This window comes from Pleurodeles waltl, chromosome 1_1 (assembly GCF_031143425.1).
Source record: "Pleurodeles waltl isolate 20211129_DDA chromosome 1_1, aPleWal1.hap1.20221129, whole genome shotgun sequence".
NCBI lineage: Eukaryota > Metazoa > Chordata > Amphibia > Caudata > Salamandridae > Pleurodeles > Pleurodeles waltl.
Genome location: NC_090436.1, coordinates 212150395 through 212176758, shown reverse-complemented (window position 1 = coordinate 212176758; position 26364 = coordinate 212150395). Strand labels below are relative to the sequence as shown.

Sequence of the window (26364 nt, the reverse complement as noted above, 5' to 3'; positions counted from 1 at the left end):
AAAGTGTCACACACTGGACAGTGGAATGTCACTCAGACTAAAAACATAGAAATGTCACACATAAGCACTATTGGAGGTGGCACGTTCTGGTTGGCTGAGGCAAGGTCCTAGCCAGGCAAAACCTACTACTCTCATCAGGGGTAGGTGATTACACTCACTATACAACCTGCACTCACCCGTGGGTAACTTGGCACAGAGCAGACAGGCCTATCTCAGGGGTAATGTGTAAAGGATTGTCAAAGCACTACCAGACAACAAATACACTGAGGGCCACAAAAGAGCCTTCCCATGAGATGTATGTAAATAAAGTTTTTATTCAACACACACATTAGTTAACACAACATGAACATCATGCAAATCTGGGCACAAATCACATTTAGAAACATTACTAGCAGTACTAGGCCCAATTGAGTTAAAAGGCAATTAGCAGTATGTATATGTGAGAAAAAACAATATTTTCCCTCCCATCATCCTCATGCAGTGCAAAAACTTGGTCAGCATGAGACCCACCTTAACGATTACCCCATTTCAATATCACACATTTATACGGTGCACTCGGTTCACAACGATACAGAGAACAGCAGCACTTTTAAATACCTCCGTGGCCTATGCCGCACAGGTAAAAACCCAATGTCAAACGTGATAGTCTTCTGACAAACAAACAACATGCATGGCAATCGCAGGCAATCACTCCCAGTCACCCACTCCGCACCACTGTATGGTGCCAAGGATATTAGGCTGGCTAGTATAACACTCACTCGCTCCCAGCACCCTAATGTGGCGCACTGATGATATCCAGGAGGCTAGGGGCCACTGTGCTTGCAGACTCCCCCTCTCCCACGCCCCCCAGGTCCAAACCTTCCTCCACCCTTCAACCAGTTCCTACTACCCCATGAGCTGGAGATGAAAGCACCCTTTCCCCGGATACTAGGCCACTCATGCCCGGAATTACACTTATTCAGGATACCAGGTCAAAGGTAGAAGGGGAAGAAAGAGATAACGGCTGATCAGGCAACAGTCGACAAATGGAGGTATGGCCACCACTCGGGAAGTTTGCTTAGGGGTCTCTGCACCGTGCCTTCTGCCGCAGGCCCCAGTCTGCAAAGCATGGGGAGAGGGTAACTTTGGGACCCATGCTGTTCACAGTGGGTCCCAGCCAAGCCAGGCACTATAATACACAAATAGTTACCAAATGCCCCACCTCCCTGGTAGCAGGCACAATGTCTGGGGCACAATGATTGGAGTCGCCCACGGACAGTCCCAGGTGCGCCCAAAGAGGTACCCAATCTGCACCATCCTGGAAGGAGGCACACCGTCTTGTGTGCGATGACTTGAGGTGCACCAGATGATTCCAATCATCCAATTTCTGTGCCTTCATGGAATGGGGCACAACATCTGGTGTGTGATTACTTGGGTCGCACCAGAGAGTTCCGTTCGCTCACGCAAGATAACCAATGCTGCACCTCCCTGGAATAAGGCACAACGTCTGGTGTGTGATGACTTGAGTCGCACCAGGCAATTTCTGACACACACTAAGAGTTCCAATCCTGTACCTCCCTGGAATGAGGCACAACCTCTGGAGCGTGATGACTTGAGCCGCTCCAGAGAAATACGAACACACACGGAAATTTACCAATGCCGTACCTTCCTAGAATGAGGCACAATGTCTGGTGCTCGTTGACTTGAGTCGCACCAGACAATTCCAGTCACACACACAGAGACACAAGCTCAGCGGTTCCGCATGAGGTAGAATGTGAGACTGCTCTTAGTACGCCCCCGCCTCCAAGGGTCGCAACCAGTGACTCGGACACGGCACACAATGAGCATGCTGTCGGGTGTCGCACAAGAGAAATGTGCCACGGTTGTCAAAGGCAGGCCATGCGGGGTCCTGCGACTGGTGAATCAACTCACTTTCAGTAAGAGACTTATGTGTATTGTGGCCCCACGATGAAGGGCCACACTCCTTGAATGCAGGCAGCACTTTGATTCTCCACACTAGGCAAATCCAGTCTCCAGGCACAATACTTAATGCCACGGCCACACCGATGCTACCAGGTGATGTCCAGCAAACGATATAGGCACTTAAGATGGAACCACTCTCCAGATGACACAGATAGAGGGTGTAGGTCCCTCGCAGGAGTTATTTGATATCTCTGTGACCTCCACAAAAGAACAGGGGGGAAGCCAACAAGCCCTTGGAGAGCACAAGTCAGAGTGTCACACAGCAGTAACCAGTTTGCCCATGCCAGCCATATTTTTCTGGTAGTGTGCATCACATTCCTGCAAGTTATACTGCAGTGTGCCTTTGACGTTGGCGGAGGTTCAGAGGGTTCCCCTTGGAACTACAGATGTCTCCCCTAAATTTCATTACTGTCTGCCATGGGACTGTGGAATGCAGATCTTAATCTTTAGTGGGGCCATGATCTGGCTCCAAGAGGCAAAGTGTCAGAACCTCTCCCTTCAATCTATCCAGCCAGGCCCACAAATAGTAGAGGTCTTAATTCCAGTTGTGAGCCCAAGTTTTATAGCTGTCGCTGGGGAATGCACAGATGTGCTCCTCTATCCCCCAGTTTGGACTTGAGTTGAATTAAAAGGCACACAAAGTGTTTTATGTAGAGAAATGCCCACTTTCTAGAATTGGCATTTCTCTAAGATTATTGACAAAATCACCTTTACAATAGAAGGAGGTGTGTCAAGATGAATCCAATGATAGTAAACAACATGAGGCTGCTCTGCTGCAATCCACTGTTGCAGCTATGAGTAATTGTAACACTTCCCCCATGTTAACATATGGGCATAGCAGCTCTCTTATGCAGTGAAAACACACATGGGTATTCTTCTCTCTCTGGGCATACATGCTCTTACGCACACACAAGTCTGCATTGGCAGGCTGGGCACATGTTTAAAAGCACCATAGGTGCAAGTGCACACAGAGGCCTGCTAAGACAGGTGAGTCACATGTTTAAAGCACCATAGGTGCTAGTGCACACACCTAGGTCTGCTATGACAGGCCTGATACATATTTAAAAAAAAACCTAGGTGCTAGTGCGCATGCAGAGACCTGCTACAACAGGATGGATACAGGTTTGAAGCAACATAGGTGCTAGTGCTCACACCCAGGCCTGCAATGACGGGATGGATACATATTTAAACATACCATAGGGATGAGTGCACACACAGGTCTGCTGTGACAGGCTCAGCACATGTTAGGCGCACCAGTGGGCACGCACTCACAAACTGGCCAGCACGACTTCCTTGTATAGGTAGGAAGCCACGTCCACTTCTACATTGTCTTGACAGTGAGAAGGGGCCCAAGTTCTTAATGCTACAGGGTAGGGAATCAGCAAAAACCTATGGGAAGACAAGCCTCTCCAGGTAGGGAGAACCTGTGTGTACCTGCCCAGCCTCCCTGTTTACCACCTGCCCCACCCTTCAGGGAGTGCTCTAGGTGTAGAGAAGGGTCCCCTCAGGATTGGCTACGATGTTATTAGTACCAACCTAAGCTCAAGCGTCTGCATTGGCAGGCCCAATACATGCTTCACAGGCTATTCTAGTGGGTGGCACACTCAGTGCAATGTCCCATTAGTACCCAGGGCTGTACCAGCCCCAGGTATGTGATGTGCCTTTTTACAGGGCACTAAGGGGTATACCCCCTGAAACAATCAAGTAAACGCCCCCTCCCCCCAGCATGTGCATGACGGGCAGAGGCATGCAAACTTTCCCACTGCTGTACAGTGTGAAAGAGCCCCGAGTCCTAAGGCCACGCAAGGAGAGTCAGCAAAAGACCGGGAGGAAAAAGCAAAAAATTCCCCTAAAAAGGGCCATTTTCAACAAGCAGTCTGAAAACCTGGCAGGTATGTTGTATCCATCGGCTCACTCTGGCAACACTGGGGATGGTGTCGGAGCCCACCCCTCTGCTGCAACCTGACTTCGAAAAAGTCGTTGATTTAGTTGAATGATCATTCTTCCATGGAGAGTTGGAGAGGATGAATTTTGGTCCCTACTTCTGGAACTGTTTGTGCTTATATCAGCCACCCTAGGCGAGTGTGAAGGTCAATGGAGCAATATCCAGGCCCTTCTCTATAATGCGTGGCACCAGTAAGTGCTTTCCCATTTCCCACATTTATTTTTATGTAGTTATATAAACCCCTGCTGAATGGATTAGGTAGGACACCAGGTTTGGGAACTATATTTCTCTATATGCTGACGATGTCCTTTTACATGTCCAGAAACACGACCTCTCAGTCTCTAGATTGATACACTTCTGGTCTCAAGCTGAACTGGAGCAAATCTGCTATTATTCCATTGGTGGTGGCTACCCGGTGGCATATTCAGGGGCCTCCATGGTCCAATGCTAACAAACATTTATAATGCAATAGGTCTTGCGTTTGCTTGAATTAGAGCTATTGGCATTGTAAATTCATAACTGGACTTTTCTTGCCACATAAATTGGTCAACCCTGCCTCATATTTTCGTCTTCGCCTGCCATTTAATTCCAGTGGCCCTGCATATCACTAAAGCACTTCCATTTACCTTCTTCCTCTATCTGCAGCAAAAATGAAAATGTTGCCATTTCGCATCCTAATTTAAATCTGCCATGCTAATTCCAATAGAATACTTTCATCACCCCACCATTTTGCATGCAACGTAGGGCCTAGCAGTGACTGTTCTTTTACGAGCCCTGTGGGGGAGAGAGGGCGGCATCTTTCCAACTGCAGGACTCAACTCAGCCTGCATTGGGTTGTGCAGCCAGCCTGCCCTATAACTGACAGGCTGAGGGGGGCAGCGGGGCTGGCGAAGGCATGTGCACCCTATTCACCCACCGATAGTCTGCTTTCCTGTTTTAACATGGGTCTCTCCTCCATGGTTGAGACTGCGAGGAGGATCCCATTAAAATTGAGGCTAGATCTTACATGTGGTGGGATGTCACTACTAACTTGTAACAACAGTGCTTAGTTTGTGATTGTAGGTTCCGGTGCTGAGCACAGGCACTTATTTTTGAGGGCTGGCACTTATTCTTCTGCCTCAAGCGTTTGCTGCGAGCAAAATACGCATATGGCAAAGACGGAGAAAGAGAAAGCTTCACAATGGGAGAAAGCAGAAAACTGCTAGAGTGAGCTGAAGGGGCAGGGGGTGGCTTTAATTGGATTAAAGAGGCCTGGGATGGCTTTAGGATTATGCTGCCTTAGTATTCCGTGTTACCATATTTAATTGCAGCAGCCGCGTGTTTAAGAGAAGGACTTTGGGCACCAGGACGTTTTTATTTACAAATTAAGCACTGTGTAGTAAACTATTACAAGAGAATAGTGACATAATTTTCTATTAGAGGTGTGATCTGAGATCAGAATGCACCTAGAATAACAAAATAATTTATAGAGTTAATTTCATCGCCCACTTCACTTACGATATTTTAATATTAGTAACTTTTTCCCCTTCTACTTTTGCTCCAATATCAGATTCGTTCCGGAACCGCTGAATAAACTCTTATTTACCTTGAAACTTTGTATTGATTTATCAAAAGCCATTCTAGCTTTAGTTTAGTACCGGTAAAGCACATGGACACCTTATATGAGGAAGAGCCACCTTAGAGAAAAATCGTAATTACATATTTGCATTGCATGTCCTGTGAGGTGGTAGGAGCACATTTGTTAATAGCAAAACCAGTGTTTACACTAAGACTGCCTACAAGTTATTGGTTATGGCGACACCTCCAAAGGAGCTTCAAAATTAGGAAGGGGAAAAATAAGTAGCAGAAGTGTGATGGGGGATAATTGTAGGTTTTTTGTTAGGAAGGCTGTGTCACATTGCTTCTGCAGATCCTTGGTTGTGTTGTGGGCCTATTGCGTCTTAAGTAGCAAGTGCAATTGCAGAGGCTCTTAACATTTGGGCTGCTGTGGATCCCCATTGAATCAATACTGGAATCCAAGGACCCCCACTTAGACATTATTGGAAGCCAGTGACCCCCCATCCTAAGCAATTTCTATGATTTGTACCTCAAAACGATGGACAAAAACATGTATAAACTAAACAAATGAACCAACATTTGAATAGTTAAATTCACTATCAAACTTGGAAGTTTTCAACTTTCAATGTTTCTTCTTTATTTGTATATACTTTATTCATTTAAATATATTAATTTTAATATTATTCAGTTTAAAAACATTTGCGGGACCCCAGGGTTCCACGCAGCACTTGTTAAAAACCACTATGCTATTGGATGCCTTAACACCCAGTTACCTGCATTTTCACGTTGTACCGGGTGTATATTCAGAGTTTTGTCATGATGTGTGCTGTTGTAAGGTAGTGGGCAGTTCTGTAGTGAGCACATGGACACCGCACTTTAAGGAATGTCTGTAAAGCCAGATTCACTGGAGAGATTCTTGGTACAGCATGAGAGAGGTTCACTGTGACTCGACGTGCTTATTTTATCGACCTCTGAAGGGTAAAAGGCTGAGTCAGCCCCTTGAGAATCCAAATGAATGGCCATGGTGTTGAACGCTAAACCATGCAGTGGCCGCTGGTATAGTGGCTGGAATTACCCACTATGAAGGGCAGGCAAGTTTTAGCATCGTGGATTAGACATATTCACAGAACAAAATAATGAATGAGGTCAAAGACTATCAAATGGTGATTTTTTAAAAATGTTTCTTTGACAGAAAACAAAGCACGCACCCTATGTTTTCAGCTTGTTAAAAATACAGGCTGTGACTTTGGTGTTTACACATTCCAGAGGGCAGTGTGAGCCTTATCTTCACAAGCTTATAAAGTACCTGATGTTTTGGTAAACAGTGGCCTGGCAACTCGGGAATGTTCCAGCTCCATATGAACTCTCACTGCAGGTTATCAAACAACCAACCCAAGGCAAGGTGTGCCAGTTACATTTCAAGTCCCTCATACGCGGGTTTGGAAAACTCCACGGCCCATATTCATACATTTTTTGCGCCGCCAAAAAAGTATAAATATGGGCCCACGCGCATGTGATCACTGTGTAGTTAGCGGCTAGAGGCTGTACACTCTGTGCTGTATGCGCTGCATTATGTGGTGGTTGTTCTTCAATTAAATCAAAAGAGTTCATTTCACAGCACACTGTCACTCAGGCGGGCTTTTATCTGAGGAAATGAACAGGAATGCCTCAGTTATGAGTCACGTGGTTCAGTACCTACATTCATCGTTTTCATACCGAACTAATGTTTCTGGTAGCACGCCCTTTTTCTAAGCACTATTTTCTAACAAATAACTCGAGGCGCTTTCAAATAACAGATATTTTTCCAAAACCTGAAGTTATTTACAAAATAATACTCATTCCTACATTGCCTGGAAGAGCTACGGGTGTGGGGGCAGGGCTATTCAACTAACACAGCGATGTTTTATGGGCAGCAGTTGTAATAACAACTCAAACTCAATTACTTTTTATAGGGCATCTCTACACAACAACATGCAAGCACTTTGAGAGATGGGGACGGTAAAGCACAATAAAAAAAGTACATTTATGCAATACTTACCCCAGAGTAAGGGGATAGACTGGAGGAAAAATAGGAGGGCACTGCAGGGCTGTGCTTCACAACCACACGCTGACTCAGAGTACACAGTGTTCTTGCTTGTGTAAAATGACAACAGCTGTATTGAAGCCCTAAGTGCAAAACGTGTGATTAACAGAAGAGTAAAAATCTATCCTCACAGGAGGCGAATTCAAACCAGCAGAAAGGATCACCCTGCGATTAAAGGCAAAAATGAAACCAGATGAGAGGAGGGGCCATCACACGTTGTAAGGTGACCTAGTGTGAGGGCCAACAAAAATGTTTTCTTAGTGAAAGCTCCCTGGGCGGGAACTTAGCACGCATAGGAGGGGCATTTAGCACAATGCACCAATAAAAGTGAAGCATTTAAGACAAGCACACCGAAGAAGGGATGGCAAGAGTGGGCATGATGAAAAGCCCATGTAGAATACAACATCTCTTGCAGACAGCGCTGCATGCAGCCAAGCTAGACCTAAAAAGGACACTTTAAGTATTTAGGTCTCAGGATATCCCCAGATTTCAACGTCTGGTGGGAGGCAAATATTGTCCCCCTCTTATAAAAAGTCAAAAGAGCATATCCTGAGATGGAAAAAGCTACCTCTTAATATGCTGGCCAGCAGCACACTGTTTAAAATGGTTACTGTTAGAAATTGGGTTTTTGGTTGGCAGTCAGGTTACCCTCTGTCCAAGCAAAAGCCCTCACTCTAGTCAGGGTAAGTCACACACTATCCAAGATTATCCTGTGCCCACCCTCTGGTAGCTTGGCACGAGCAGTCAGGCTTAACTTAGAAGGCAATGTGTAAAGTATTTGTGCAATAAATCATACAATACCACCATATAGCACCACAAAAATACACCACACAGTGTTTAGAAAAATATATAATATTTATCAGGATAATTGTAGGTCAAAAAGAATAAAGTTGCAATGGAAAATTGTAGAAATATCACAGGGAAGTGATATAAAGTGTCTTAAGTCTTTAGAATGTAACAAAAGTCTCTTTAAAGCACAAGTACCTGGTTAGGAGTGGAAAAATCTCCTCAGAGGGCCACAAGAGAAGAGGTGCGTGGAAAAAGGGTGTGTGCGTCGATTTCTCCCCAGCACACACGGACTTGCGTCGTTATTTTCCACGCGGGGAAGTCGGGCGTCGTTTTCCGGCGCGTGGACAGTCTCTTTCTGTGGATCGCGGGGATTACCAGATGTCCCGGGTCTGTGCGTGGATTCTCCGGCTTGATCTCCGGCTGTGCGTCGGTCTGCGGGGCTGCGCGTCGAATTTACGAACTCGCGGCAGGCGTCGCGTCGATTTCTCCTCTAGACTTCGATCTGCGGGGCTGCGCGTTGAAATTACGATCTCACGGCAGGCGTCGCGTCGATTTCTCCTCTAGAGGTCGGGCGGCGTTGTCCTTGCGAGGCCGTGCGTCGGATCTTCGATCGTCCCAAGAGCGTCGCGTCGATCAGCGTCGGTGTGCGGCGTTTTTCTCGCCGCGAAACAAGCTGTGCGTCGAAATTTTCGTCGCACGGAGCGTCCAAGTAAAAGAGAGAAGTCTTTTTGGTCCTGAGACTTCAGGGAACAGGAGGCAAGCTCTATCCAAGCCCTTGGAGAGCACTTTCACAGCCAGACAAGAGTTCAGCAAGGCAGCAGGGCAACAGCAGGGCAGCAGTCCTTTGTAGAAAGCAGACAGGTGAGTCCTTTGAGCAGCCAGGCAGTTCTTCTTGGCAGGATGTAGTTTCTGGTTCAGGGTTCTTCTCCAGCAAGTGTCTGATGAGGTAGGGCAGAGGCCCTGTTTTATACCCAAATGTGCCTTTGAAGTGGGGGAGACTTCAAAGAGTGGCTAAGAAGTGCACCAGGTCCCCTTTCAGTTTACTCCTGTCTGCCAGGGTCCCAGTAGGGGGTGTGGCAGTCCTTTGTGTGAGAGCAGGCCCTCCACCCTCCCAGCCCAGGAAGACCCATTCAAAATGCAGATGTATGCAAGTGAGGCTGAGTACCCAGTGTTTGGGGTGTGTCTGAGTGAATGCACAAGGAGCTGTCAACCAAGCCCAGCCAGACGTGGATTGTAAGGCACAGAAGGATTTAAGTGCAAAGAAATGCTCACTTTCTAAAAGTGGCATTTCTAGAATAGTAATATTAAATCCGACTTCACCAGTCAGTAGGACTTTGTATTACCATTCTGGCCATACTAAATATGACCTCCCTGCTCCTTTCAGATCAGCAGCTGCCACTTCAACAGTGTATGAGGGCAGCCCTAATGTTAGCCTATGAAGGGAGCAGGCCTCTCAGTAGTGTGAAAACGAATTTAGGAGTTTTACACTACCAGGACATATAACTACACAGGTACATGTCCTGCCTTTTACCTACACAGCACCCTGCCCTAGGGGTTACCTAGGGCACACCTTAAGGGTGACTTATATGTAGAAAAAGGGGAGTTCTAGGCTTGGCAAGTACTTTTAAATGCCAAGTCGAGGTGGCAGTGAAACTGCACACACAGGCCTTGCAATGGCAGGCCTGAGACAAGGAAAAAGGGGCTACTTAAGTGGGTGGCACAACCAGTGCTGCAGGCCCACTAGTAGCATTTAATTTACCAGCCCTATGCACATAAAGTGCACCTTACTAGGGACTTATAAGTAAATTAATAGTCCAATCAGGTATGATTCCAGGTTACCATGTTTTAAGGGAGAGAGCATATGCACTTTAGCACTGGTTAGCAGTGGTAAAGTGCGCAGAGTCTATAAACCAGCAAAAACAGTGTCCAAAAAAATGGATGGAGGCAGGCAAAAAGTTAGGGGTGACTACCCTAAGGCTGTCAGGTCTAACATGTGTCCCCCCCAGCTGAAAGTGGGGAGAGCTACCCGACCTCCTGGGAGATCTCATCGCTAAGGCGGAAGTACCTGGAGAGACCGTCAGCATTGGCGTGGTCAACCCCTGGGCGATGTTCCACCGTAAAGTCCATCCCCTGTAGGGAAATGGACCACCTCAAGAGTTTTGGATTCTCACCCCTCATCTGCATGAGCCATCTGAGGGGCCTGTGGTCTGTCTGAACCCGGAAGTGAGTCCCAAACAGGTAGGGTCTTAGTTTCTTCAGTGCCCAGACCACAGCAAAAGCTTCTCGTTCAATAGCACTCCACCTCTGTTCCCGTGGTAATAGTCTTTTGCTAATAAAGACTACCGGTTGATCTCTGCCCTCCTCATTCAGCTGTGCTAGGACTGCCCCTATGCCATGCTCTGAAGCGTCTGTCTGCACGATAAATTCCTGGGAGTAGTCAGGGGCCATGAGTACGGGGGCCGTGCACATGGCTTCCTTCAGGGCGTCAAAGGCTTTCTGACAAGCCTCTGTCCAATTCACCAACCTAGGTTGCTTCTTGGAAGTGAGTTCTGTCAAGGGTGTTACAATGGTACCATAGCCCTTGACAAATCGGCGGTAGTATCCTGTGAGGCCTAGAAAGGCTCTCACCTCCGTCTGTGTTCGGGGTGGTTGCCAGGCCTTGATAGTTTCAATCTTGGCCTGGAGTGGCTGCACCTTGCCACCACCCACTAGGTATCCTAAGTACACCACGGAACCCTGCCCAATCTGGCACTTACTGGCCTTGATGGTCAGGCCTGCCTGTTGCAGGGCCTGAAGCACCTCCTTGAGGTGAAGCAGGTGTTCCTCCCAGCTGGAACTGTAGACAGCTATGTCATCCAGGTAGGCTGCATAGAAGGCATCCTTGCCAGCTAGGACCCCGTTAACCAACCGTTGGAAGGTAGCGGGGGCATTTTTCAACCCAAACGGCATCACCCGGAACTGGTAATGGCCATCCGGGGTTGAAAATGCGGATCTTTCCTTGGCCCCCTCAGTTAGGCCGATCTGCCAGTACCCTGAAGTAAGATCAAACGTACTCAGGAACTTGGCAGCGCCTAGCCTGTCCACGAGCTCATCAGCTCGGGGGATGGGGTGAGCATCAGTCCGTGTGACTGAGTTGAGACCCCGGTAGTCCACACAGAACCGGAGTTCTGGCTTCGCACCTGGGGCAGTAGCCTTAGGGACCAATACCACTGGGCTGGCCCAGGGACTACTGGATTTCTCAATGACCCCTAGAGTCAACATCTTGGAGACCTCCTCCTTGATGCTGGCCTTCACCTTATCCGACAACCTGTAAATTTTGTTTTTCACAGGGAGACTGTCACTGGTGTCAATATCATGAACACAGAGGTGGGTCAGCCCAGGAGTAAGGGAGAACAGGGGGGAGAACTGCTCCAACAGCTCATAACAGTCTCCTTTCTGATTTAGAGTCAGGGAGTCAGACAGAATGACCCCGCTTACTGACCCATCACCTTCTTGGGCAGAAAGGAGGTCGGGGAGAGGTTCACTCTCCTCTTCCGTTCCTTCATCTGTGACCAGAAGCATGTTGATCTCCGACCTCTCAAAATGAGCTTTTAGTCGGTTCACATGGAGCACCCTTAGGGGATTCCTAGGGGTTTTGAGGTCCACTAGGTAAGTGGCCTCCCCTTTCCTCTCCTTTATTTCAAATGGGCCAGACCAGCGGTCCTGGAGAGCTCTGGGCTCTACTGGCTCCATTACCCACACTTTGTCTCCAGGTTGAAACTCTACCAGGGTGGCCTTCTGGTCATACCATTGTTTCATCACCTCTTGACTGGCCTCAAGGTTATCTTGGGCTTCTTTCCAGAAGCGGGTCATCTGGTTGCGGACGGCCAACATATAGCTGACCACATCCTGAGGGGGTGTCTTTGGAGCTTTCTCCAATCCCTCCTGGACAATGCTTAAGGGTCCCCTGACAGGGTACCCATAGAGAAGTTCAAAGGGACTGAACCCTACCCCTCTCTGGGGGACCTCTCTGTAAGCAAAGAGAAGGCATGGTAAGAGGACGTCCCACTTACGCCTCATGGCTTCAGGGAGGCCACCAATCATGCCTTTCAGGGTCTTGTTGAATCTCTCCACAAGACCATTCGACTGGGGGTGATAGGGTGTGGTGAACTTGTAAGTTACACCACACGCATCCCACAGAGACTTCATGTATGCAGACATGAAGTTAGTGCCTCTGTCAGACACTATTTCCTTGGGGAATCCCACACGGGTAAATATCCCCATCAGGGTTCTGGCCACCACCGGTGCAGTTACTGTCCTCAGAGGGATTGCCTCTGGGTAACGGGTGGCATGGTCCACCAAAACCAGGATGAACCTGTTGCCTAAGGCAGTTTTGGGGTCCAACGGACCAACAATGTCGATGCCCACCCTTTCAAAGGGGGTGCCAACGACAGGAAGTGGAATCAGGGGTGTTTTAACCCTTTTTCCTGCTTTACCACTGGCCTGGCAGGTAGGACAGGATCTGCAGAACTTGTCTGAGTGTGTCCTCATTTTGGGCCAATAAAAGTGGGTGACAAGCCTGTTAAAGGTCTTGCCCTGCCCCAAATGTCCTGCCAGGGGAATGTCGTGAGCCAGACCCAGTAGGAAGGTTCGGTAACATTGGGGGACCACCAGCATACGTGCTGCCCCAAAGCTCGGAACCTTAGGCTCACTGTAGAGGAGATCATTCTCCCAATATAGGTCGTGATCGCCAGAGGCGTCGCCGGCTGCCTGGTTTGAGGCTTGTTTCCTCAAACCTTCTAGAGTGGGACATTCTTTCTGCGCCTTGCAGAATTCCTCCCTAGTGGGTCCACCCTCAACTTGCCAGCCAGCAAGCTCAGGTAAGTCACCTAGGGCGGCAATGTCTTCCCCAGTTGGCTCGGAAGCCTCCTCCTCAGGAGCCCCGTCAGCCACTGTGGGAACAGCTGGGGCCGGTTTCCCGCACCCCTGGTCCCTCCTCCTGGCAGCTCTCTGGGCCATCGTTCCAGGCTCCAGATGCCCTTGACTTCCCTCTCGGTCAGCCATGGACTGTGTGGTCATGCAGACCCACTCAGGTAACCCTAACATCTCCAGGTGAGACCTGAGCTCCACTTCTTTCCAATCAGTGTGCTCAAGGTCATTGCCTAACAGACAATCTACAGGCATGGCAGGACTCACAGCTACTTTCAGAGTACCAGAGACCCCCCCCCACTCAAAGGGAACCAGAGCCACCGGTAGGTGACTCTCGCGATTGTCAGCGACTCTGACCTGGTGGAATGTATTAGGTACTATCTGCTCTGCTGACACCAGCTGACTCTTGATAGTAGTCATACTGGCTCCTGTGTCACGCAGAGCCTCCACCCTCTGCCCATCAATGGTGACCCACTGCCGGTACTTGGAAGTATTTCTGGGCATGTGGGCCTTGGGCACCATTTCTCCTTCTCCCAGGGACACTAGGGAAATCTCTACCTGCTCCCCAAAGCTAGTTGGGTCCATCTCCCCCCCCGAGTGCTACACTAGTCAACCCAGGTGCCTGTCTGGTAGTGGACGGTGCCCTCTTGGGGCACTGTGGATCGCCTTTGTAGTGACCATATTGGTAACACTCCATGCATTTGGGGCTAGATTTTCCTGACTTGTCAAATGTCCCTGGCTTTTTCCCAAATTTGGAAAAGGAAGGGTTGCCACCCCCTCCCTGGGAATTCTTTTGGGGGCCTTTAGAGAGTTCCTTATCTGTAAGTTTATCTCCCCCCTCTTTCTTCTGTTGGGAACCCTGACCACCTTTGTGGGAGTCCCCCCCAGGTACCTTTTTGGACACTCTGGTGCTAACCCAGAGGTCCCCCTCCTCAGCAAGCTTCCTGGGATCAGTCAGCTTACTATCCACTAGGTGCTGGCGCAAATCTGTATAAGTAACATTAAGCATATGCTCTCTCAGGATCAAGTCATATAAACCTTTATAATCTGCTACTTTGTTGCCCCGCACCCATCCATTCAGTGCCTTACTAGAGAAATCAAAGAAATCTACCCATGTTTGTGTGGTTTGTTTGGTGCTGTCCCTGAACCTCTGACGGTATCCCTCAGGGGTCAGCCCAAACTTGGCAAGTAAAGTGGCTTTCTGGAGTGGGTATGTGTTTTGATCCGGTGGATCCAATGTGAGAAGTGTGTCCCTCCCCAATGGCGGCACATAACCCCACATAGCTACCCCCCATTGCCCTTCAGGAACCTCATGAGCCCTTAGTGCAACTTCATAAGCAGCTAACCATTTATCTATGTCATCTCCCACCACAAAACTGGGCATCACATTTTTGGGTATACGAACCTTCTTTTCTCCAGCAGGTCCTGTCTGTATGCTGCCACCATTATTGCTGGATTCAGACTGTCTTGCCTTGATCTCCAGCTCCTTGAGACTCAGTTCATGAGCCAACAATAGTTTCTTTTCAGCCAAAGCTCTTTCAGCTTCCACTTGTTTGGCTGCTCTTTCAGCTTCTGCTTGTTTGGCTGCCCTTTCAGCTTCTGCTTGAATCTGTTTGGCTGTTCTTTCAGCTTCAATCTGTTTGGCTGCTCTTTCAGCCTCAGCTTGTTTGGCTTCTCTTTCTGCCCTCCTCTCCTCCTGTTGCACCTCAATTTTCAGTTTTGCCATTTGCAATTGGAACTCCCTTTCCTCTCTCCTTTCCTCTGCGGTCAGGCTTTGCATGGAGACACTGCTCCCTGGTCTGGAAGGGTGCACAATTGCAGTGGTAACACCATCCATAGATAGTGAAAATCCTTCTGAGGGGCCATTTTCTGGCTCCCCTTCCTCATCATCCTCTAAATGGGCTTCTGCCCAGGCCCTCAGCGCCACTTGAAAGTCCTCCTTTCTGGAGGCCCCTTGGGTGGGTACCCTTAATGCCCTGCAGAATCCTCTTAGTTGTTTGACCGTGTATGTATCCAACTGGACTAGGTCAAAGTCCCCTGTCTGAGACCCAGTCAGAGACATGTTGAGTGAGGATTTAGTTTTTGAAAATTGTCAGGAAAAAACGGATTTTCAAAAAGAGATAAAAACCAAGTTGACCTTCAACTGTGGGTAGGTAGTGAAATACTTAGCTACTGTATGTCACTGCACAAATACAAGTCCTATCCTCACCGCTGATCACCAATGTTAGAAATGGGGTTTTTGGTTGGCAGTCAGGTTACCCTCTGTCCAAGCAAAAGCCCTCACTCTAGTCAGGGTAAGTCACACACTATCCAAGATTATCCTGTGCCCACCCTCTGGTAGCTTGGCACGAGCAGTCAGGCTTAACTTAGAAGGCAATGTGTAAAGTATTTGTGCAATAAATCATACAATACCACCATATAGCACCACAAAAATACACCACACAGTGTTTAGAAAAATATATAATATTTATCAGGATAATTGTAGGTCAAAAAGAATAAAGTTGCAATGGAAAATTGTAGAAATATCACAGGGAAGTGATATAAAGTGTCTTAAGTCTTTAGAATGTAACAAAAGTCTCTTTAAAGCACAAGTACCTGGTTAGGAGTGGAAAAATCTCCTCAGAGGGCCACAAGAGAAGAGGTGCGTGGAAAAAGGGTGTGTGCGTCGATTTCTCCCCAGCACACACGGACTTGCGTCGTTATTTTCCACGCGGGGAAGTCGGGCGTCGTTTTCCGGCGCGTGGACAGTCTCTTTCTGTGGATCGCGGGGATTACCAGATGTCCCGGGTCTGTGCGTGGATTCTCCGGCTTGTTCTCCGGCTGTGCGTCGGTCTGCGGGGCTGCGCGTCGAATTTACGAACTCACGGCAGGCGTCGCGTCGATTTCTCCTCTAGACTTCGATCTGCGGGGCTGCGCGTTGAAATTACGATCTCACGGCAGGCGTCGCGTCGATTTCTCCTCTAGAGGTCGGGCGGCGTTGTCCTTGCGAGGCCGTGCGTCGGATCTTCGATCGTCCCAAGAGCGTCGCGTCGATCAGCGTCGGTGTGCGGCGTTTTTCTCGCCGCGAAACAAGCTGTGCGTCGAAATTTTCGGCGCACGGAGCGTCCAAGTAAAAGAGAGAAGTCTTTTTGGTCCTGAGACTTCAGGGAACAGGAGGCAAGCTCTATCCAAGCCCTTGGAGAGCACTTTCACAGCCAGACAAGAGTTCAGCAAGGCAGCAGGGCAACAGCAGGGCAGCAGTCCTTTGTAGAAAGCAGACAGGTGAGTCCTTTGAGCAGCCAGGCAGTTCTTCTTGGCAGGATGTAGTTTCTGGTTCAGGGTTCTTCTCCAGCAAGTGTCTGATGAGGTAGGGCAGAGGCCCTGTTTTATACCCAAATGTGCCTTTGAAGTGGGGGAGACTTCAAAGAGTGGCTAAGAAGTGCACCAGGTCCCCTTTCAGTTTACTCCTGTCTGCCAGGGTCCCAGTAGGGGGTGTGGCAGTCCTTTGTGTGAGAGCAGGCCCTCCACCCTCCCAGCCCAGGAAGACCCATTCAAAATGCAGATGTATGCAAGTGAGGCTGAGTACCCTGTGTTTGGGGTGTGTCTGAGTGAATGCACAAGGAGCTGTCAACCAAGCCCAGCCAGACGTGGATTGTAAGGCACAGAAGGATTTAAGTGCAAAGAAATGCTCACTTTCTAAAAGTGGCATTTCTAGAATAGTAATATTAAATCCGACTTCACCAGTCAGTAGGACTTTGTATTACCATTCTGGCCATACTAAATATGACCTCCCTGCTCCTTTCAGATCAGCAGCTGCCACTTCAACAGTGTATGAGGGCAGCCCTAATGTTAGCCTATGAAGGGAGCAGGCCTCTCAGCAGTGTGAAAACGAATTTAGGAGTTTTACACTACCAGGAAATATAACTACACAGGTACATGTCCTGCCTTTTACCTACACAGCACCCTGCCCTAGGGGTTACCTAGGGCACACCTTAAGGGTGACTTATATGTAGAAAAAGGGGAGTTCTAGGTTTGGCAAGTACTTTTAAATGCCAAGTCGAGGTGGCAGTGAAACTGCACACACAGGCCTTGCAATGGCAGGCCTGAGACAAGGAAAAAGGGGCTACTTAAGTGGGTGGCACAACCAGTGCTGCAGGCCCACTAGTAGCATTTAATTTACCAGCCCTATGCACATAAAGTGCACCTTACTAGGGACTTATAAGTAAATTAATAGTCCAATCAGGTATGATTCCAGGTTACCATGTTTTAAGGGAGAGAGCATATGCACTTTAGCACTGGTTAGGAGTGGTAAAGTGCGCAGAGTCTATAAACCAGCAAAAACAGTGTCCAAAAAAATGGAGGGAGGCAGGCAAAAAGTTAGGGGTGACTACCCTAAGGCTGTCAGGTCTAACAGTTACACTCCCGAGATATTATATGTATTACAGAACTACCAATTCAAACATATTTTTCAAGACTGCAAGCCAACATAAACAATTTCCTGTGGGAGCCACCACGAGTGGCTCACGCAAATTGTATCTAATCCCAATATGATTGTGGACTTAGCTCAGAAAATATTAGACAGTATTATTGGGCAGCACAAATGCTCTGAATAAACAAGTGGATTTTTGGAGACAGAAATGATCCAGCAGGAGGCATACAGGAAGCCATATCACTCTGGTCGTGGTAGTATGAAAGTCCAATTCCAGTTGCTACTCCCCAAATAACAAAAATTCTAATAGAATGTTGACTCATTGCCCTAAACTGGATGGGGTGATATTATGAACTGACAATGGAGGCCATGCTGTGGTATGGCTCCCGGCTCCGGGAGGCCTCCCAATTATCAGGGTTCAGAGCACAGGATGATATTGAGCTATCTAAACTGGGAAATGTTTGGGAACCACATGTTATCCTTCGAAAAATGAATTACTGAATACTAATTTGATAAATCCCAGTTCTCTCTATATATACATCTAAGCCACACCTTGGACTCCTCAAAGGGCAGTTGCAGCCTGTCCCAGAATTGAGCATGCTGGAGTCCAAGAACACCAAGGAACAGCTAGGGGGGAGAAGGGCATATCACATAGGTACACAACCTTGGTAATTAATGTGCCAGATCTCATGTTGAAACTGAAGGGGAAATAGGAGCTAGATCTGGGGGAATTAGAATACAAGGACTGGAGCAAATGTACAAATGGCAGCAAGAACGCTGGTGAAAGCAGCTTGTTGGAGGCTAATCCAGTTTAAATGCTTTCACAGAATACATTATACCCCCAACAGGTTATGGAGGATAGAGAGAGGGGTTAGTCCCAATTGCCTCAGATGTAAAACTACCAGAGGCTCATTAATTCATGTTACCTGGAAATGTCACGCCATACAGGCTTATTAGACTAAAATCTTGGGCTTACCTTTAGAACTCAACTCACTGATTGATATATTGGGGGTGTTCTTAGTGTGTGGCTGCATGCAGGGGCAGAAACTTCATCAGAATGGAGCGTTTGATAGCCATGAGAGATACTGCCAGACACTTGGGATCCCCATCAGTCACCGACCACACAGATTGACTGCGAGGAATGGGCTACTGCTGGATATCAGAATTATCAGAGTATACATCAAGGGGGTACCCACAGAAACATTCCAAAGTGTCGGGCGGGTGGTGGGATTGATTTGGTATTGGCAGACCCGACAACTAACCGGTAGTCAATGCAGGGTGCGGTGAGCAGAAGGGGGGGAGCGGGAGGGCAGGTGCGGAGTGGAGCAAGTACAGTGGGTTGGAAAGCTGTAATGTGAGTGAAAGGCAGCTGTAACGACTATGTATTGTGTACATGAGGTTGGATGTTAACGCTGCATAGGTTACCTTAAAAATGGAAATGTTCTGTATGTAAAAATCCAATAAACAGATATTTTTTAAAATAAAGAAATAATATTGAGTTATAGTGAGACAGTGTACACATTTGCAGGAAGTTAGGGAGTTGAAGCGCTACTGGGTGGAGATATGGGACAGAATAAAATCGGATTTGTTGACAGGGGTGTTCTGGAAGCAAGGACTGTTCTATTCCATGATATATCAGGCTTTCCTGAAGTCACTTGAAAACACTGGAGATAGTTCTCGATGCCCTTCGCAATGGTTAAAAAAGGGATCTTAAGGTTATGGAAACACTAAATGCATCTCCATATGATCCCTGCCTCAACAAAATGCTCCAAATGGCAACGTATGAAAAAGTGATATATAAACTGAATGATTAGACGGGTAAATTTGAAAAAAATTTGGAGGGGTTTCCTCAAGACCTGATTTGTGGGATAGACAGATGCAGCTGACGGTTTGTTCTGGATGCTCAGAAGTGTTTAGATGAATCATCTTTGGGGTGGGGCAGAAGGGACTTTCGAGGTTATTTCATTAATGTCATTGTTTTCTGTATTGATGGATGCTCCTTGCCGATCTACAGTGATGCTGATTATGTTTCTCCACTTTCTTTAGAATTACAAAATATATTATAGATCATGTTGCCAGGCCATCGAGGCCATTTCACTGCTGAACTGTAAAGAACGGTTACAAAGAATAATCTTTGGTGAAAGAGTTCAGTTAAACAGTCACAGTGTATCACATCCTGGCCCACTTTACCAAGATGAACTATAGGGTTGCTTTAGGGATGCCAAATATTCTTATATGTAGGGAAACTGGGCTATGGGATGTCTCCAGAAAGCCCTTTCTGTGCCACTAGTGTAGTCAGCCCACTAGCAGCAAGGTTCTTTGTGAGAATTTGATATTCATCACAGCTGACACAGCAACACAGGCCATGTATATGGCAATGTATGTGCAGCTCTGCAAGAATTAACCCATATTATACTGACACAAGGTAACAGCTAAACACAAGCATTTGAGCAATGGTCAACCATATCACCTCTAATGTGCATGCCATTCGGTGTTGGACATAACACACAACAATACATTTAGCATGCTTAACCATATTGTAAACTCACTCTACCTACGCAAGCCTCGAACAACCAACCAAATGCAGTCCCTAACAATGGAATGTATGACATATATGCATTACACAAGAACCAGTTAAAACAAAGCATTATGGTATTTAGTGAATTTGGCGACCACAAGCCACATGTCTTCCAAAGGATATGTGTAAGTTTTGCATGAGCTGTCCCAAAGATACAAAGTTGTTGTGATTTCATAACACACAAACCTAGCTGATAAGACTACAAGTCACAGCAGATGCGTCTACTGACATGCATACAGAGAATGAATATTCTCCCTTTGTTAAATCGTTTTCTGCATGGTAGGAAATAAAAAGAGGATGAACGTTAAATGTTGAAAGACGCTACAGTTATCACAGAAATACTATACAACTTGAGCAGAGACTTCATATACCTGAGATCATAATATTTCCAGACTGCACAAACATTGTAACTTCATGACCGCTCTCGTGAAGAACACGCGACATCTCACTCATCAGAAGGTAATGGCTTCCTCCTAAAAGATGCAGGTTAAAAAACACATTGGAATTATTATTGCATATAATACAAACTGGCTGCAGACAAATGTTTATTTTATTCTGTGTAAACATGGTTTCTCATTGACTTTGTGTTCATTTAAAAAATGTAGTAGACACAGTCATTTTCTCTGCATCTATATAAATGTTTTTATTCATTTCTAATCATGCATTAATTGAAGGATCCATGATGTTGTGAGAACCATAATACTATTTTGTGTGCCCTAACTAAACTCAGAGCAGAGCACAACATAATGTTTTAAACTCTAAAAACCGCAGAAATTCAACAGTTCTACAGAAGGAACGTCCACATCTTATTTAAGCATAAATTACAGTCGTATGTCATCAGAGTAACGTTCCACATCTGAAACAAGCTTACACAACCCTATTCTAAGGTTCTGACGTTTTGCTTCTCAACCCACACTCTGCCCTCAACCTTTTTCACCAAAGATAATTCCTACTGTTTAAGCGTGGGGGCAATTGACTACTTCAAACTCCTAGGTATTGTTTTTGTTAATGATAGTCCAGATTTAATCAGTTTAGTCTGCAGTTGCTCTCCAGATTTGCCTACTAAGCACATGCTGAGGTTAAGGACTAGTATAGCAAATCTAATAAATGTGTAATAACCGCCTGCCAAAAGTGCTGCACTGGTGTGAAAGTCCACCACAAAGGTGTGTAAGTGGCTACTAGTATCCTGCATTTGGAGCAACCACAGTCACATTTGCATCATATCTTATGCATTATCCATGAATACTGTGATAGTGATGTGTTTATACGTTTACACCAACTCTAATGGTTTACTATTTGCATTGTGTATTTCAGGTTTCCTTGGCGAATCTGGGCAGACAGAGCGCATTGCTGCCACTAACCTTGTATAGGGGAGAAAACACACAGGGCCTGATTTAGAGTTTGGCGGATGGGTACTCAGTCAGAAATGTGACTGGTATCCTGTCTGACTTAGTACAAGTGCATAAGGATATAATGGGCATTTAACAAGGTGGGCAACATATCTCACAAACTCTAAATCCGGCCTATAGTCCTTACTCTCCATTTGTTGTAAAAGTCAATAAAGCTTAGTGTTGTGACCTGAATTGTTGCTGTGCATCCTCTCCTTAGTTACCAGTTCTCTGCTGCTCAGCCAGTGTGAGTGTGATGTAATAAAATGTTGATGGTTGCCTGACTGGGATGAATGTCAGTTGGAGAGAGTGGGCTGAGCAGTGAGGATGCAGCACCTGGTGGGGCATTTACATAGGCATTTACCGTCTTACTTATTGCCTGTAACTAAGACTTTATTCTTCAAAACAACATCATAAAACTAATGTTACCTGTCTACTGAGGATCTATCTTCGATTTGAACAATGACAACGAGTTGGAACTAACCTACTTGTGGAAGGAGATTGAAGAGAAAGATGTAGTCTACAAGAAACTAAGAGAAAAGAGAGATAGAAGCCTGACGTGAAGAGACACACCCTGGAAGACCCACCAGTGTCTTCTTCACCAGACAGGATGAGGTCATCAGTGATCTGGGGCGTTTGACCTGTTTGAGTTTGAAAGTGTATGCTGATTTAGTGTGATTTGGTACCAACAAAATGTAATTGGTATATACATGAGTTCATCGCTGTGGTAGTACATACCGGTGAAGAGTGAACAGGCAGTGCTGATGAACAAGGTTTGCAGCAAGCATGAAGTGTGTAGAACTCTCCTTAATGGTACACAGAACGAGACTGGCCCTGACTAAAAGGACTATGGACATGGGATACTGAAGAAATGGTCTGTCCCATACATAGATTTAATCTATGCCATCTGTGAAGAAAATGCACAAAGTGTGAGTAACCCTATATTTTGTTGTGGTAACAGTTAGGCAGCAAGGCATGTGCCTCTGGCTGCGTGTGTCAAGTTTCAAATTTACAGCACATGTTGTTAGTAACGCGTTGCCATGGGAGGCATGTGTATATCTGCGTGTAGAGTGTGTCAGGTTTATCGGTCTGGCCTACTGAAACACTTTGCAGGGGAAACGTGCATATTTTCAACTAGCCCTGTGTCACTGACTTACCGTCAACACTCTCATGGGTCTGTGGATTTAGGATTGAGGACTAAGGTATGCTGCAAATTCTGATCCTGCTGCCTGTCTCGGACAGGGAGCCGAGTGATCATAAGTTGTTACCCAGACTGTCCAGCGTCAAGAGACAGTTGGCGATTGACTGTGCAACTGTGATCAGTTAAAATGACTGCTACATCCTGGTGCAGTGTAGTGTGCTGCATGTCCAGGTAAGTTGTAGCTCACTGGGGTGGAGGACTTGACTCACTTTGCACAAAAAGGTGTTGAAGTTGTGACCGTCAAGTCTATTAATTGATGTGATATTGAGTATTTAAATACTATGGGCCTCATTTCAACCCTGGCGACCGGCCATACCACCGCCCCCTCCATCATACCGCCAGGTGGAAGCACCGCTGCCCTGGGGATTATGAGTCCCCAGCTGCCAGCCTGTCCACGGCGGTATCACTGCCATGGAAAGGCTAGTGGTAAGGGGGACTTAGGGTGCCCCTGGGGGCCCCAGCACAGCCCATGCACTTGGCATGGGCAGTGCAGGGGCCCCCAGGCACAGTCCCATTGTGCATTTCACTGCCTGAATTTCGGACAGTGAAATGCGCGACGGGTGCTACAGCACCCGGTGCACATCAATATTGCCGCAGGCTCTATTACGAGTTGCAATGTTGATGTGACTTTTCCGCTGGGCCAGCGGATGGAAACACTGTTACCGTCCGCTGGCCCAGCAGAAAAGTTATATTAGGGAGCCAGATAAACTGCCAGCGCTGGCGCCCGCAACTTCGGCGGTCTTTTTAAAGCTGAAGTTGTAATGAGGGCCTATGTCATGTTATACAAATTTTGGCGCAGGTTTATGAAACGCGTGTTGCTAGAATATTTCGCGTAAGCATGCAGGTGTATGTTGTTGTGTGTGTATAGTTGAGGGGTGAGTAGGTCCTCAATTATGCAGAAAATAATTGTGAATGGTGTTACTGCCACGCCAGTCTACCTCTGTGAATTCATTGCATGGAGAGACCACTGCAATGACAATCTCTCTCTTCCATCCCATTATTTGATGGAAGAGAGAGAAAGTGACAGGACTGCGGGAGGAGCCTCAATGCCCCTCCGGTCCTAGCCAGCTCCCCACATCCTGCGGGAGCCGGCATTGCTCCCACAAGCACTGCTTTAAATAGCATCTCCCTGCTTGTTGGATCAATGTTTTTATCTGTTTCCCTGCACGCATATTTGTGTGCAGGGAAACAGTTGAAAACTCCGCTTCTGCCATGCTGTTGGAAAGCTGACTTTATTTGCTTTTGTTTGGTGGGAGCTGTTAAAGCTCCCAGCAAGTAAAGCAAACAGCTATGAACCGGGGATGGGGGATTTAGAAGGAGCCAACCCTGGGGAGTGGCGGTCCTCAGGACCATCTATGGCTCCTCGAGGGAGGCCGCGCCCCCCTCCAACGAGCATTGTCCCAGGGAGGTGGTAGTCCCCTGGGCTTGGGGGTCCGCAACGGACCCCATTCACTCCTTTTTTGTGAAGCCCTAGGGAGGTGGCAGCCCCAGGGGCTGCAGGAGAGGGGGTTGCACGGCCCCCCCTGCATGATATCAGTTTTAGGCCCCAGGGAGATGGCGGTCCCGGGGGCAATCGCTGCTCAAAATTCCCATAGAAAAATTATTGGGGACAAGCCTTTTGGGACCCTCTCTTTTCTTGCCCCTCCCCTGACTGATCACCCTGAAACTTTCCAGACAGCCAGTCATGTGAACATCAAATTTGTTTGGAAACTTTTGTGAAGATTCGTCAATGGACACCAAAGATATTGGCAAGTAAAACATGTGTTTTCTATAGAAACTAGGTCCTAACTATAACTACCTAGTGGAAAACCGCCACTAGGTAATAGAGAGAGAAATCTGTCTCTCTCTCTCTCTGTATTTGTGTGTGAGTGTGTATATATATATATATATATATATATATATATATATATATATATATACATATACACACACACACATGCACAGTTTTTCATCAACATTTTACTGCAAATATAACTATAACTCGCGCCCTCACCATGCACTGCTAATCAGCCCACAAATTACGGCACTTAGGACATCTTTGATAACATCATTGATAACATCAATGTAATATTTGCAGTAAAATGTTGATGAAAAACTGTTCATGGTGGGAGCGAGTTATAATTACTTTAGGACACAAGTTATAGTTACTTGCGATAACTTCAACTATACTAAAATCATTTCTATGGTTTGGTACATTTAAAGTGTGAGCCTGACTATAATATCTCTGTGATCTTTGTTTTTCAAGTGAATTTCTAGTTTTTTAAAAAATTCTATTTCCTAACTATAACGTCCCTGTAACCTTTGTTTTTTTCAGTGAAAAAATAAATAAAATAATAATTATATATATATATATATATATATATATATATATATATATATATATATATATATATATTTATATATATATATATATATATGTATGTATATCGAGAGATATCTCTATGAGATATATACTTATATATAGATATATAACAATAAAAATGTCAAGATAACTCTTGTGATTATGTTCCTGCTGGAGAAAGAGATAGGACTTTTGTCTAGTGGCACTTTTGAGACCATAAAGTAGCACAGAAATTTTATATGCCTGCTGCAAAGAACTAATCTGTATTTTGTGTGAATAGCTGAGTGTATTAGCCAGCCATTACCTGTGCTTTAAAACAAATGAAATGTATGTGCAAGAGGGGCTATGGAGAGCAGAAGGGCACTTTTGCTGGGTGGTAGCGAGGTAATCCAAGGAGGAGGTCATGGGAGGCTGAGTGCCATAAATGACTGCAGCACTGGGCGTCACCAGCGCTAAAGGTTGTGATGATGGGTATGTGGCAAGGAGAAGTAATCATGTCTTTTTGGGGTTTTTTCAGTGTCTTTAGAGAACCTGATAATTGAGGGAAGCGAAGGTAAGGTGACTAATATTTACAGTTACACACATCACACACACACTCCCACCAGCAACTTTGCGAACAACATATCTGCCTTCTACATAGGCTAGGGTTTTAGAGGGACAGTTTAGCCAGTAGCAGATATGGCGTCTCGTTGGATGACTGCTGCTCAAGCTCTAACTCAGGTTATGGAGGACAGCTCCGAAGCTGGATCAGAGACTGTGACAGCAGATACTGAGACAGCATCTGAGGGAGAGGTGAAAGGAGGAGAATCTGGAAGTGATTTTTCAGTCAATGGAGTCCCATCCAATGACTCCTCTTCCAGTAATTCTGAGGGAGACGATGAGGATAGTCATGCTAACCCTATCCAAGCACAGTCTGTTCAATGAAACAACAGCAGTTTAGCCCAACCCAGAGAGCAGGCACATGTGGCAGCAAGCACAGAGAGAGTGCTCTCTTTGGAGCCCTCCAAAATAGTTCAGTCCCAAATTCCACCCTTTACTGGTGACACTGGATGTAAAGTTGATACAGCCAACGTTTTGCCAACTGACTACGTCCATCTCTTTTTGGATGTTGACTTCCTTCAGCAAATTGTGCAGCAAAGAAATGTGCATGCTGAACAATTTCTGAGGGAGCATGGAGGCACTCTGGGGCCCCGTTCTAGGGTAT

The 26364-nt window shown here is 46.6% G+C and overlaps 1 protein-coding gene across 1 annotated transcript in view; it reads right to left on the bottom strand.

The window, feature by feature from the left end:
- The window catches only part of LOC138282918 (UDP-glucuronosyltransferase 3A1-like), a 343288-nt gene that overhangs the window by 261809 nt on the left and 55115 nt on the right, over nucleotides 1-26364 (bottom strand). The window contains exon 2 of the mRNA XM_069220954.1: nucleotides 20602-20703. Within this exon, the coding sequence (XP_069077055.1) occupies nucleotides 20602-20703 (102 nt within the window). The remainder of the gene's footprint in view (nucleotides 1-20601; nucleotides 20704-26364) is intronic.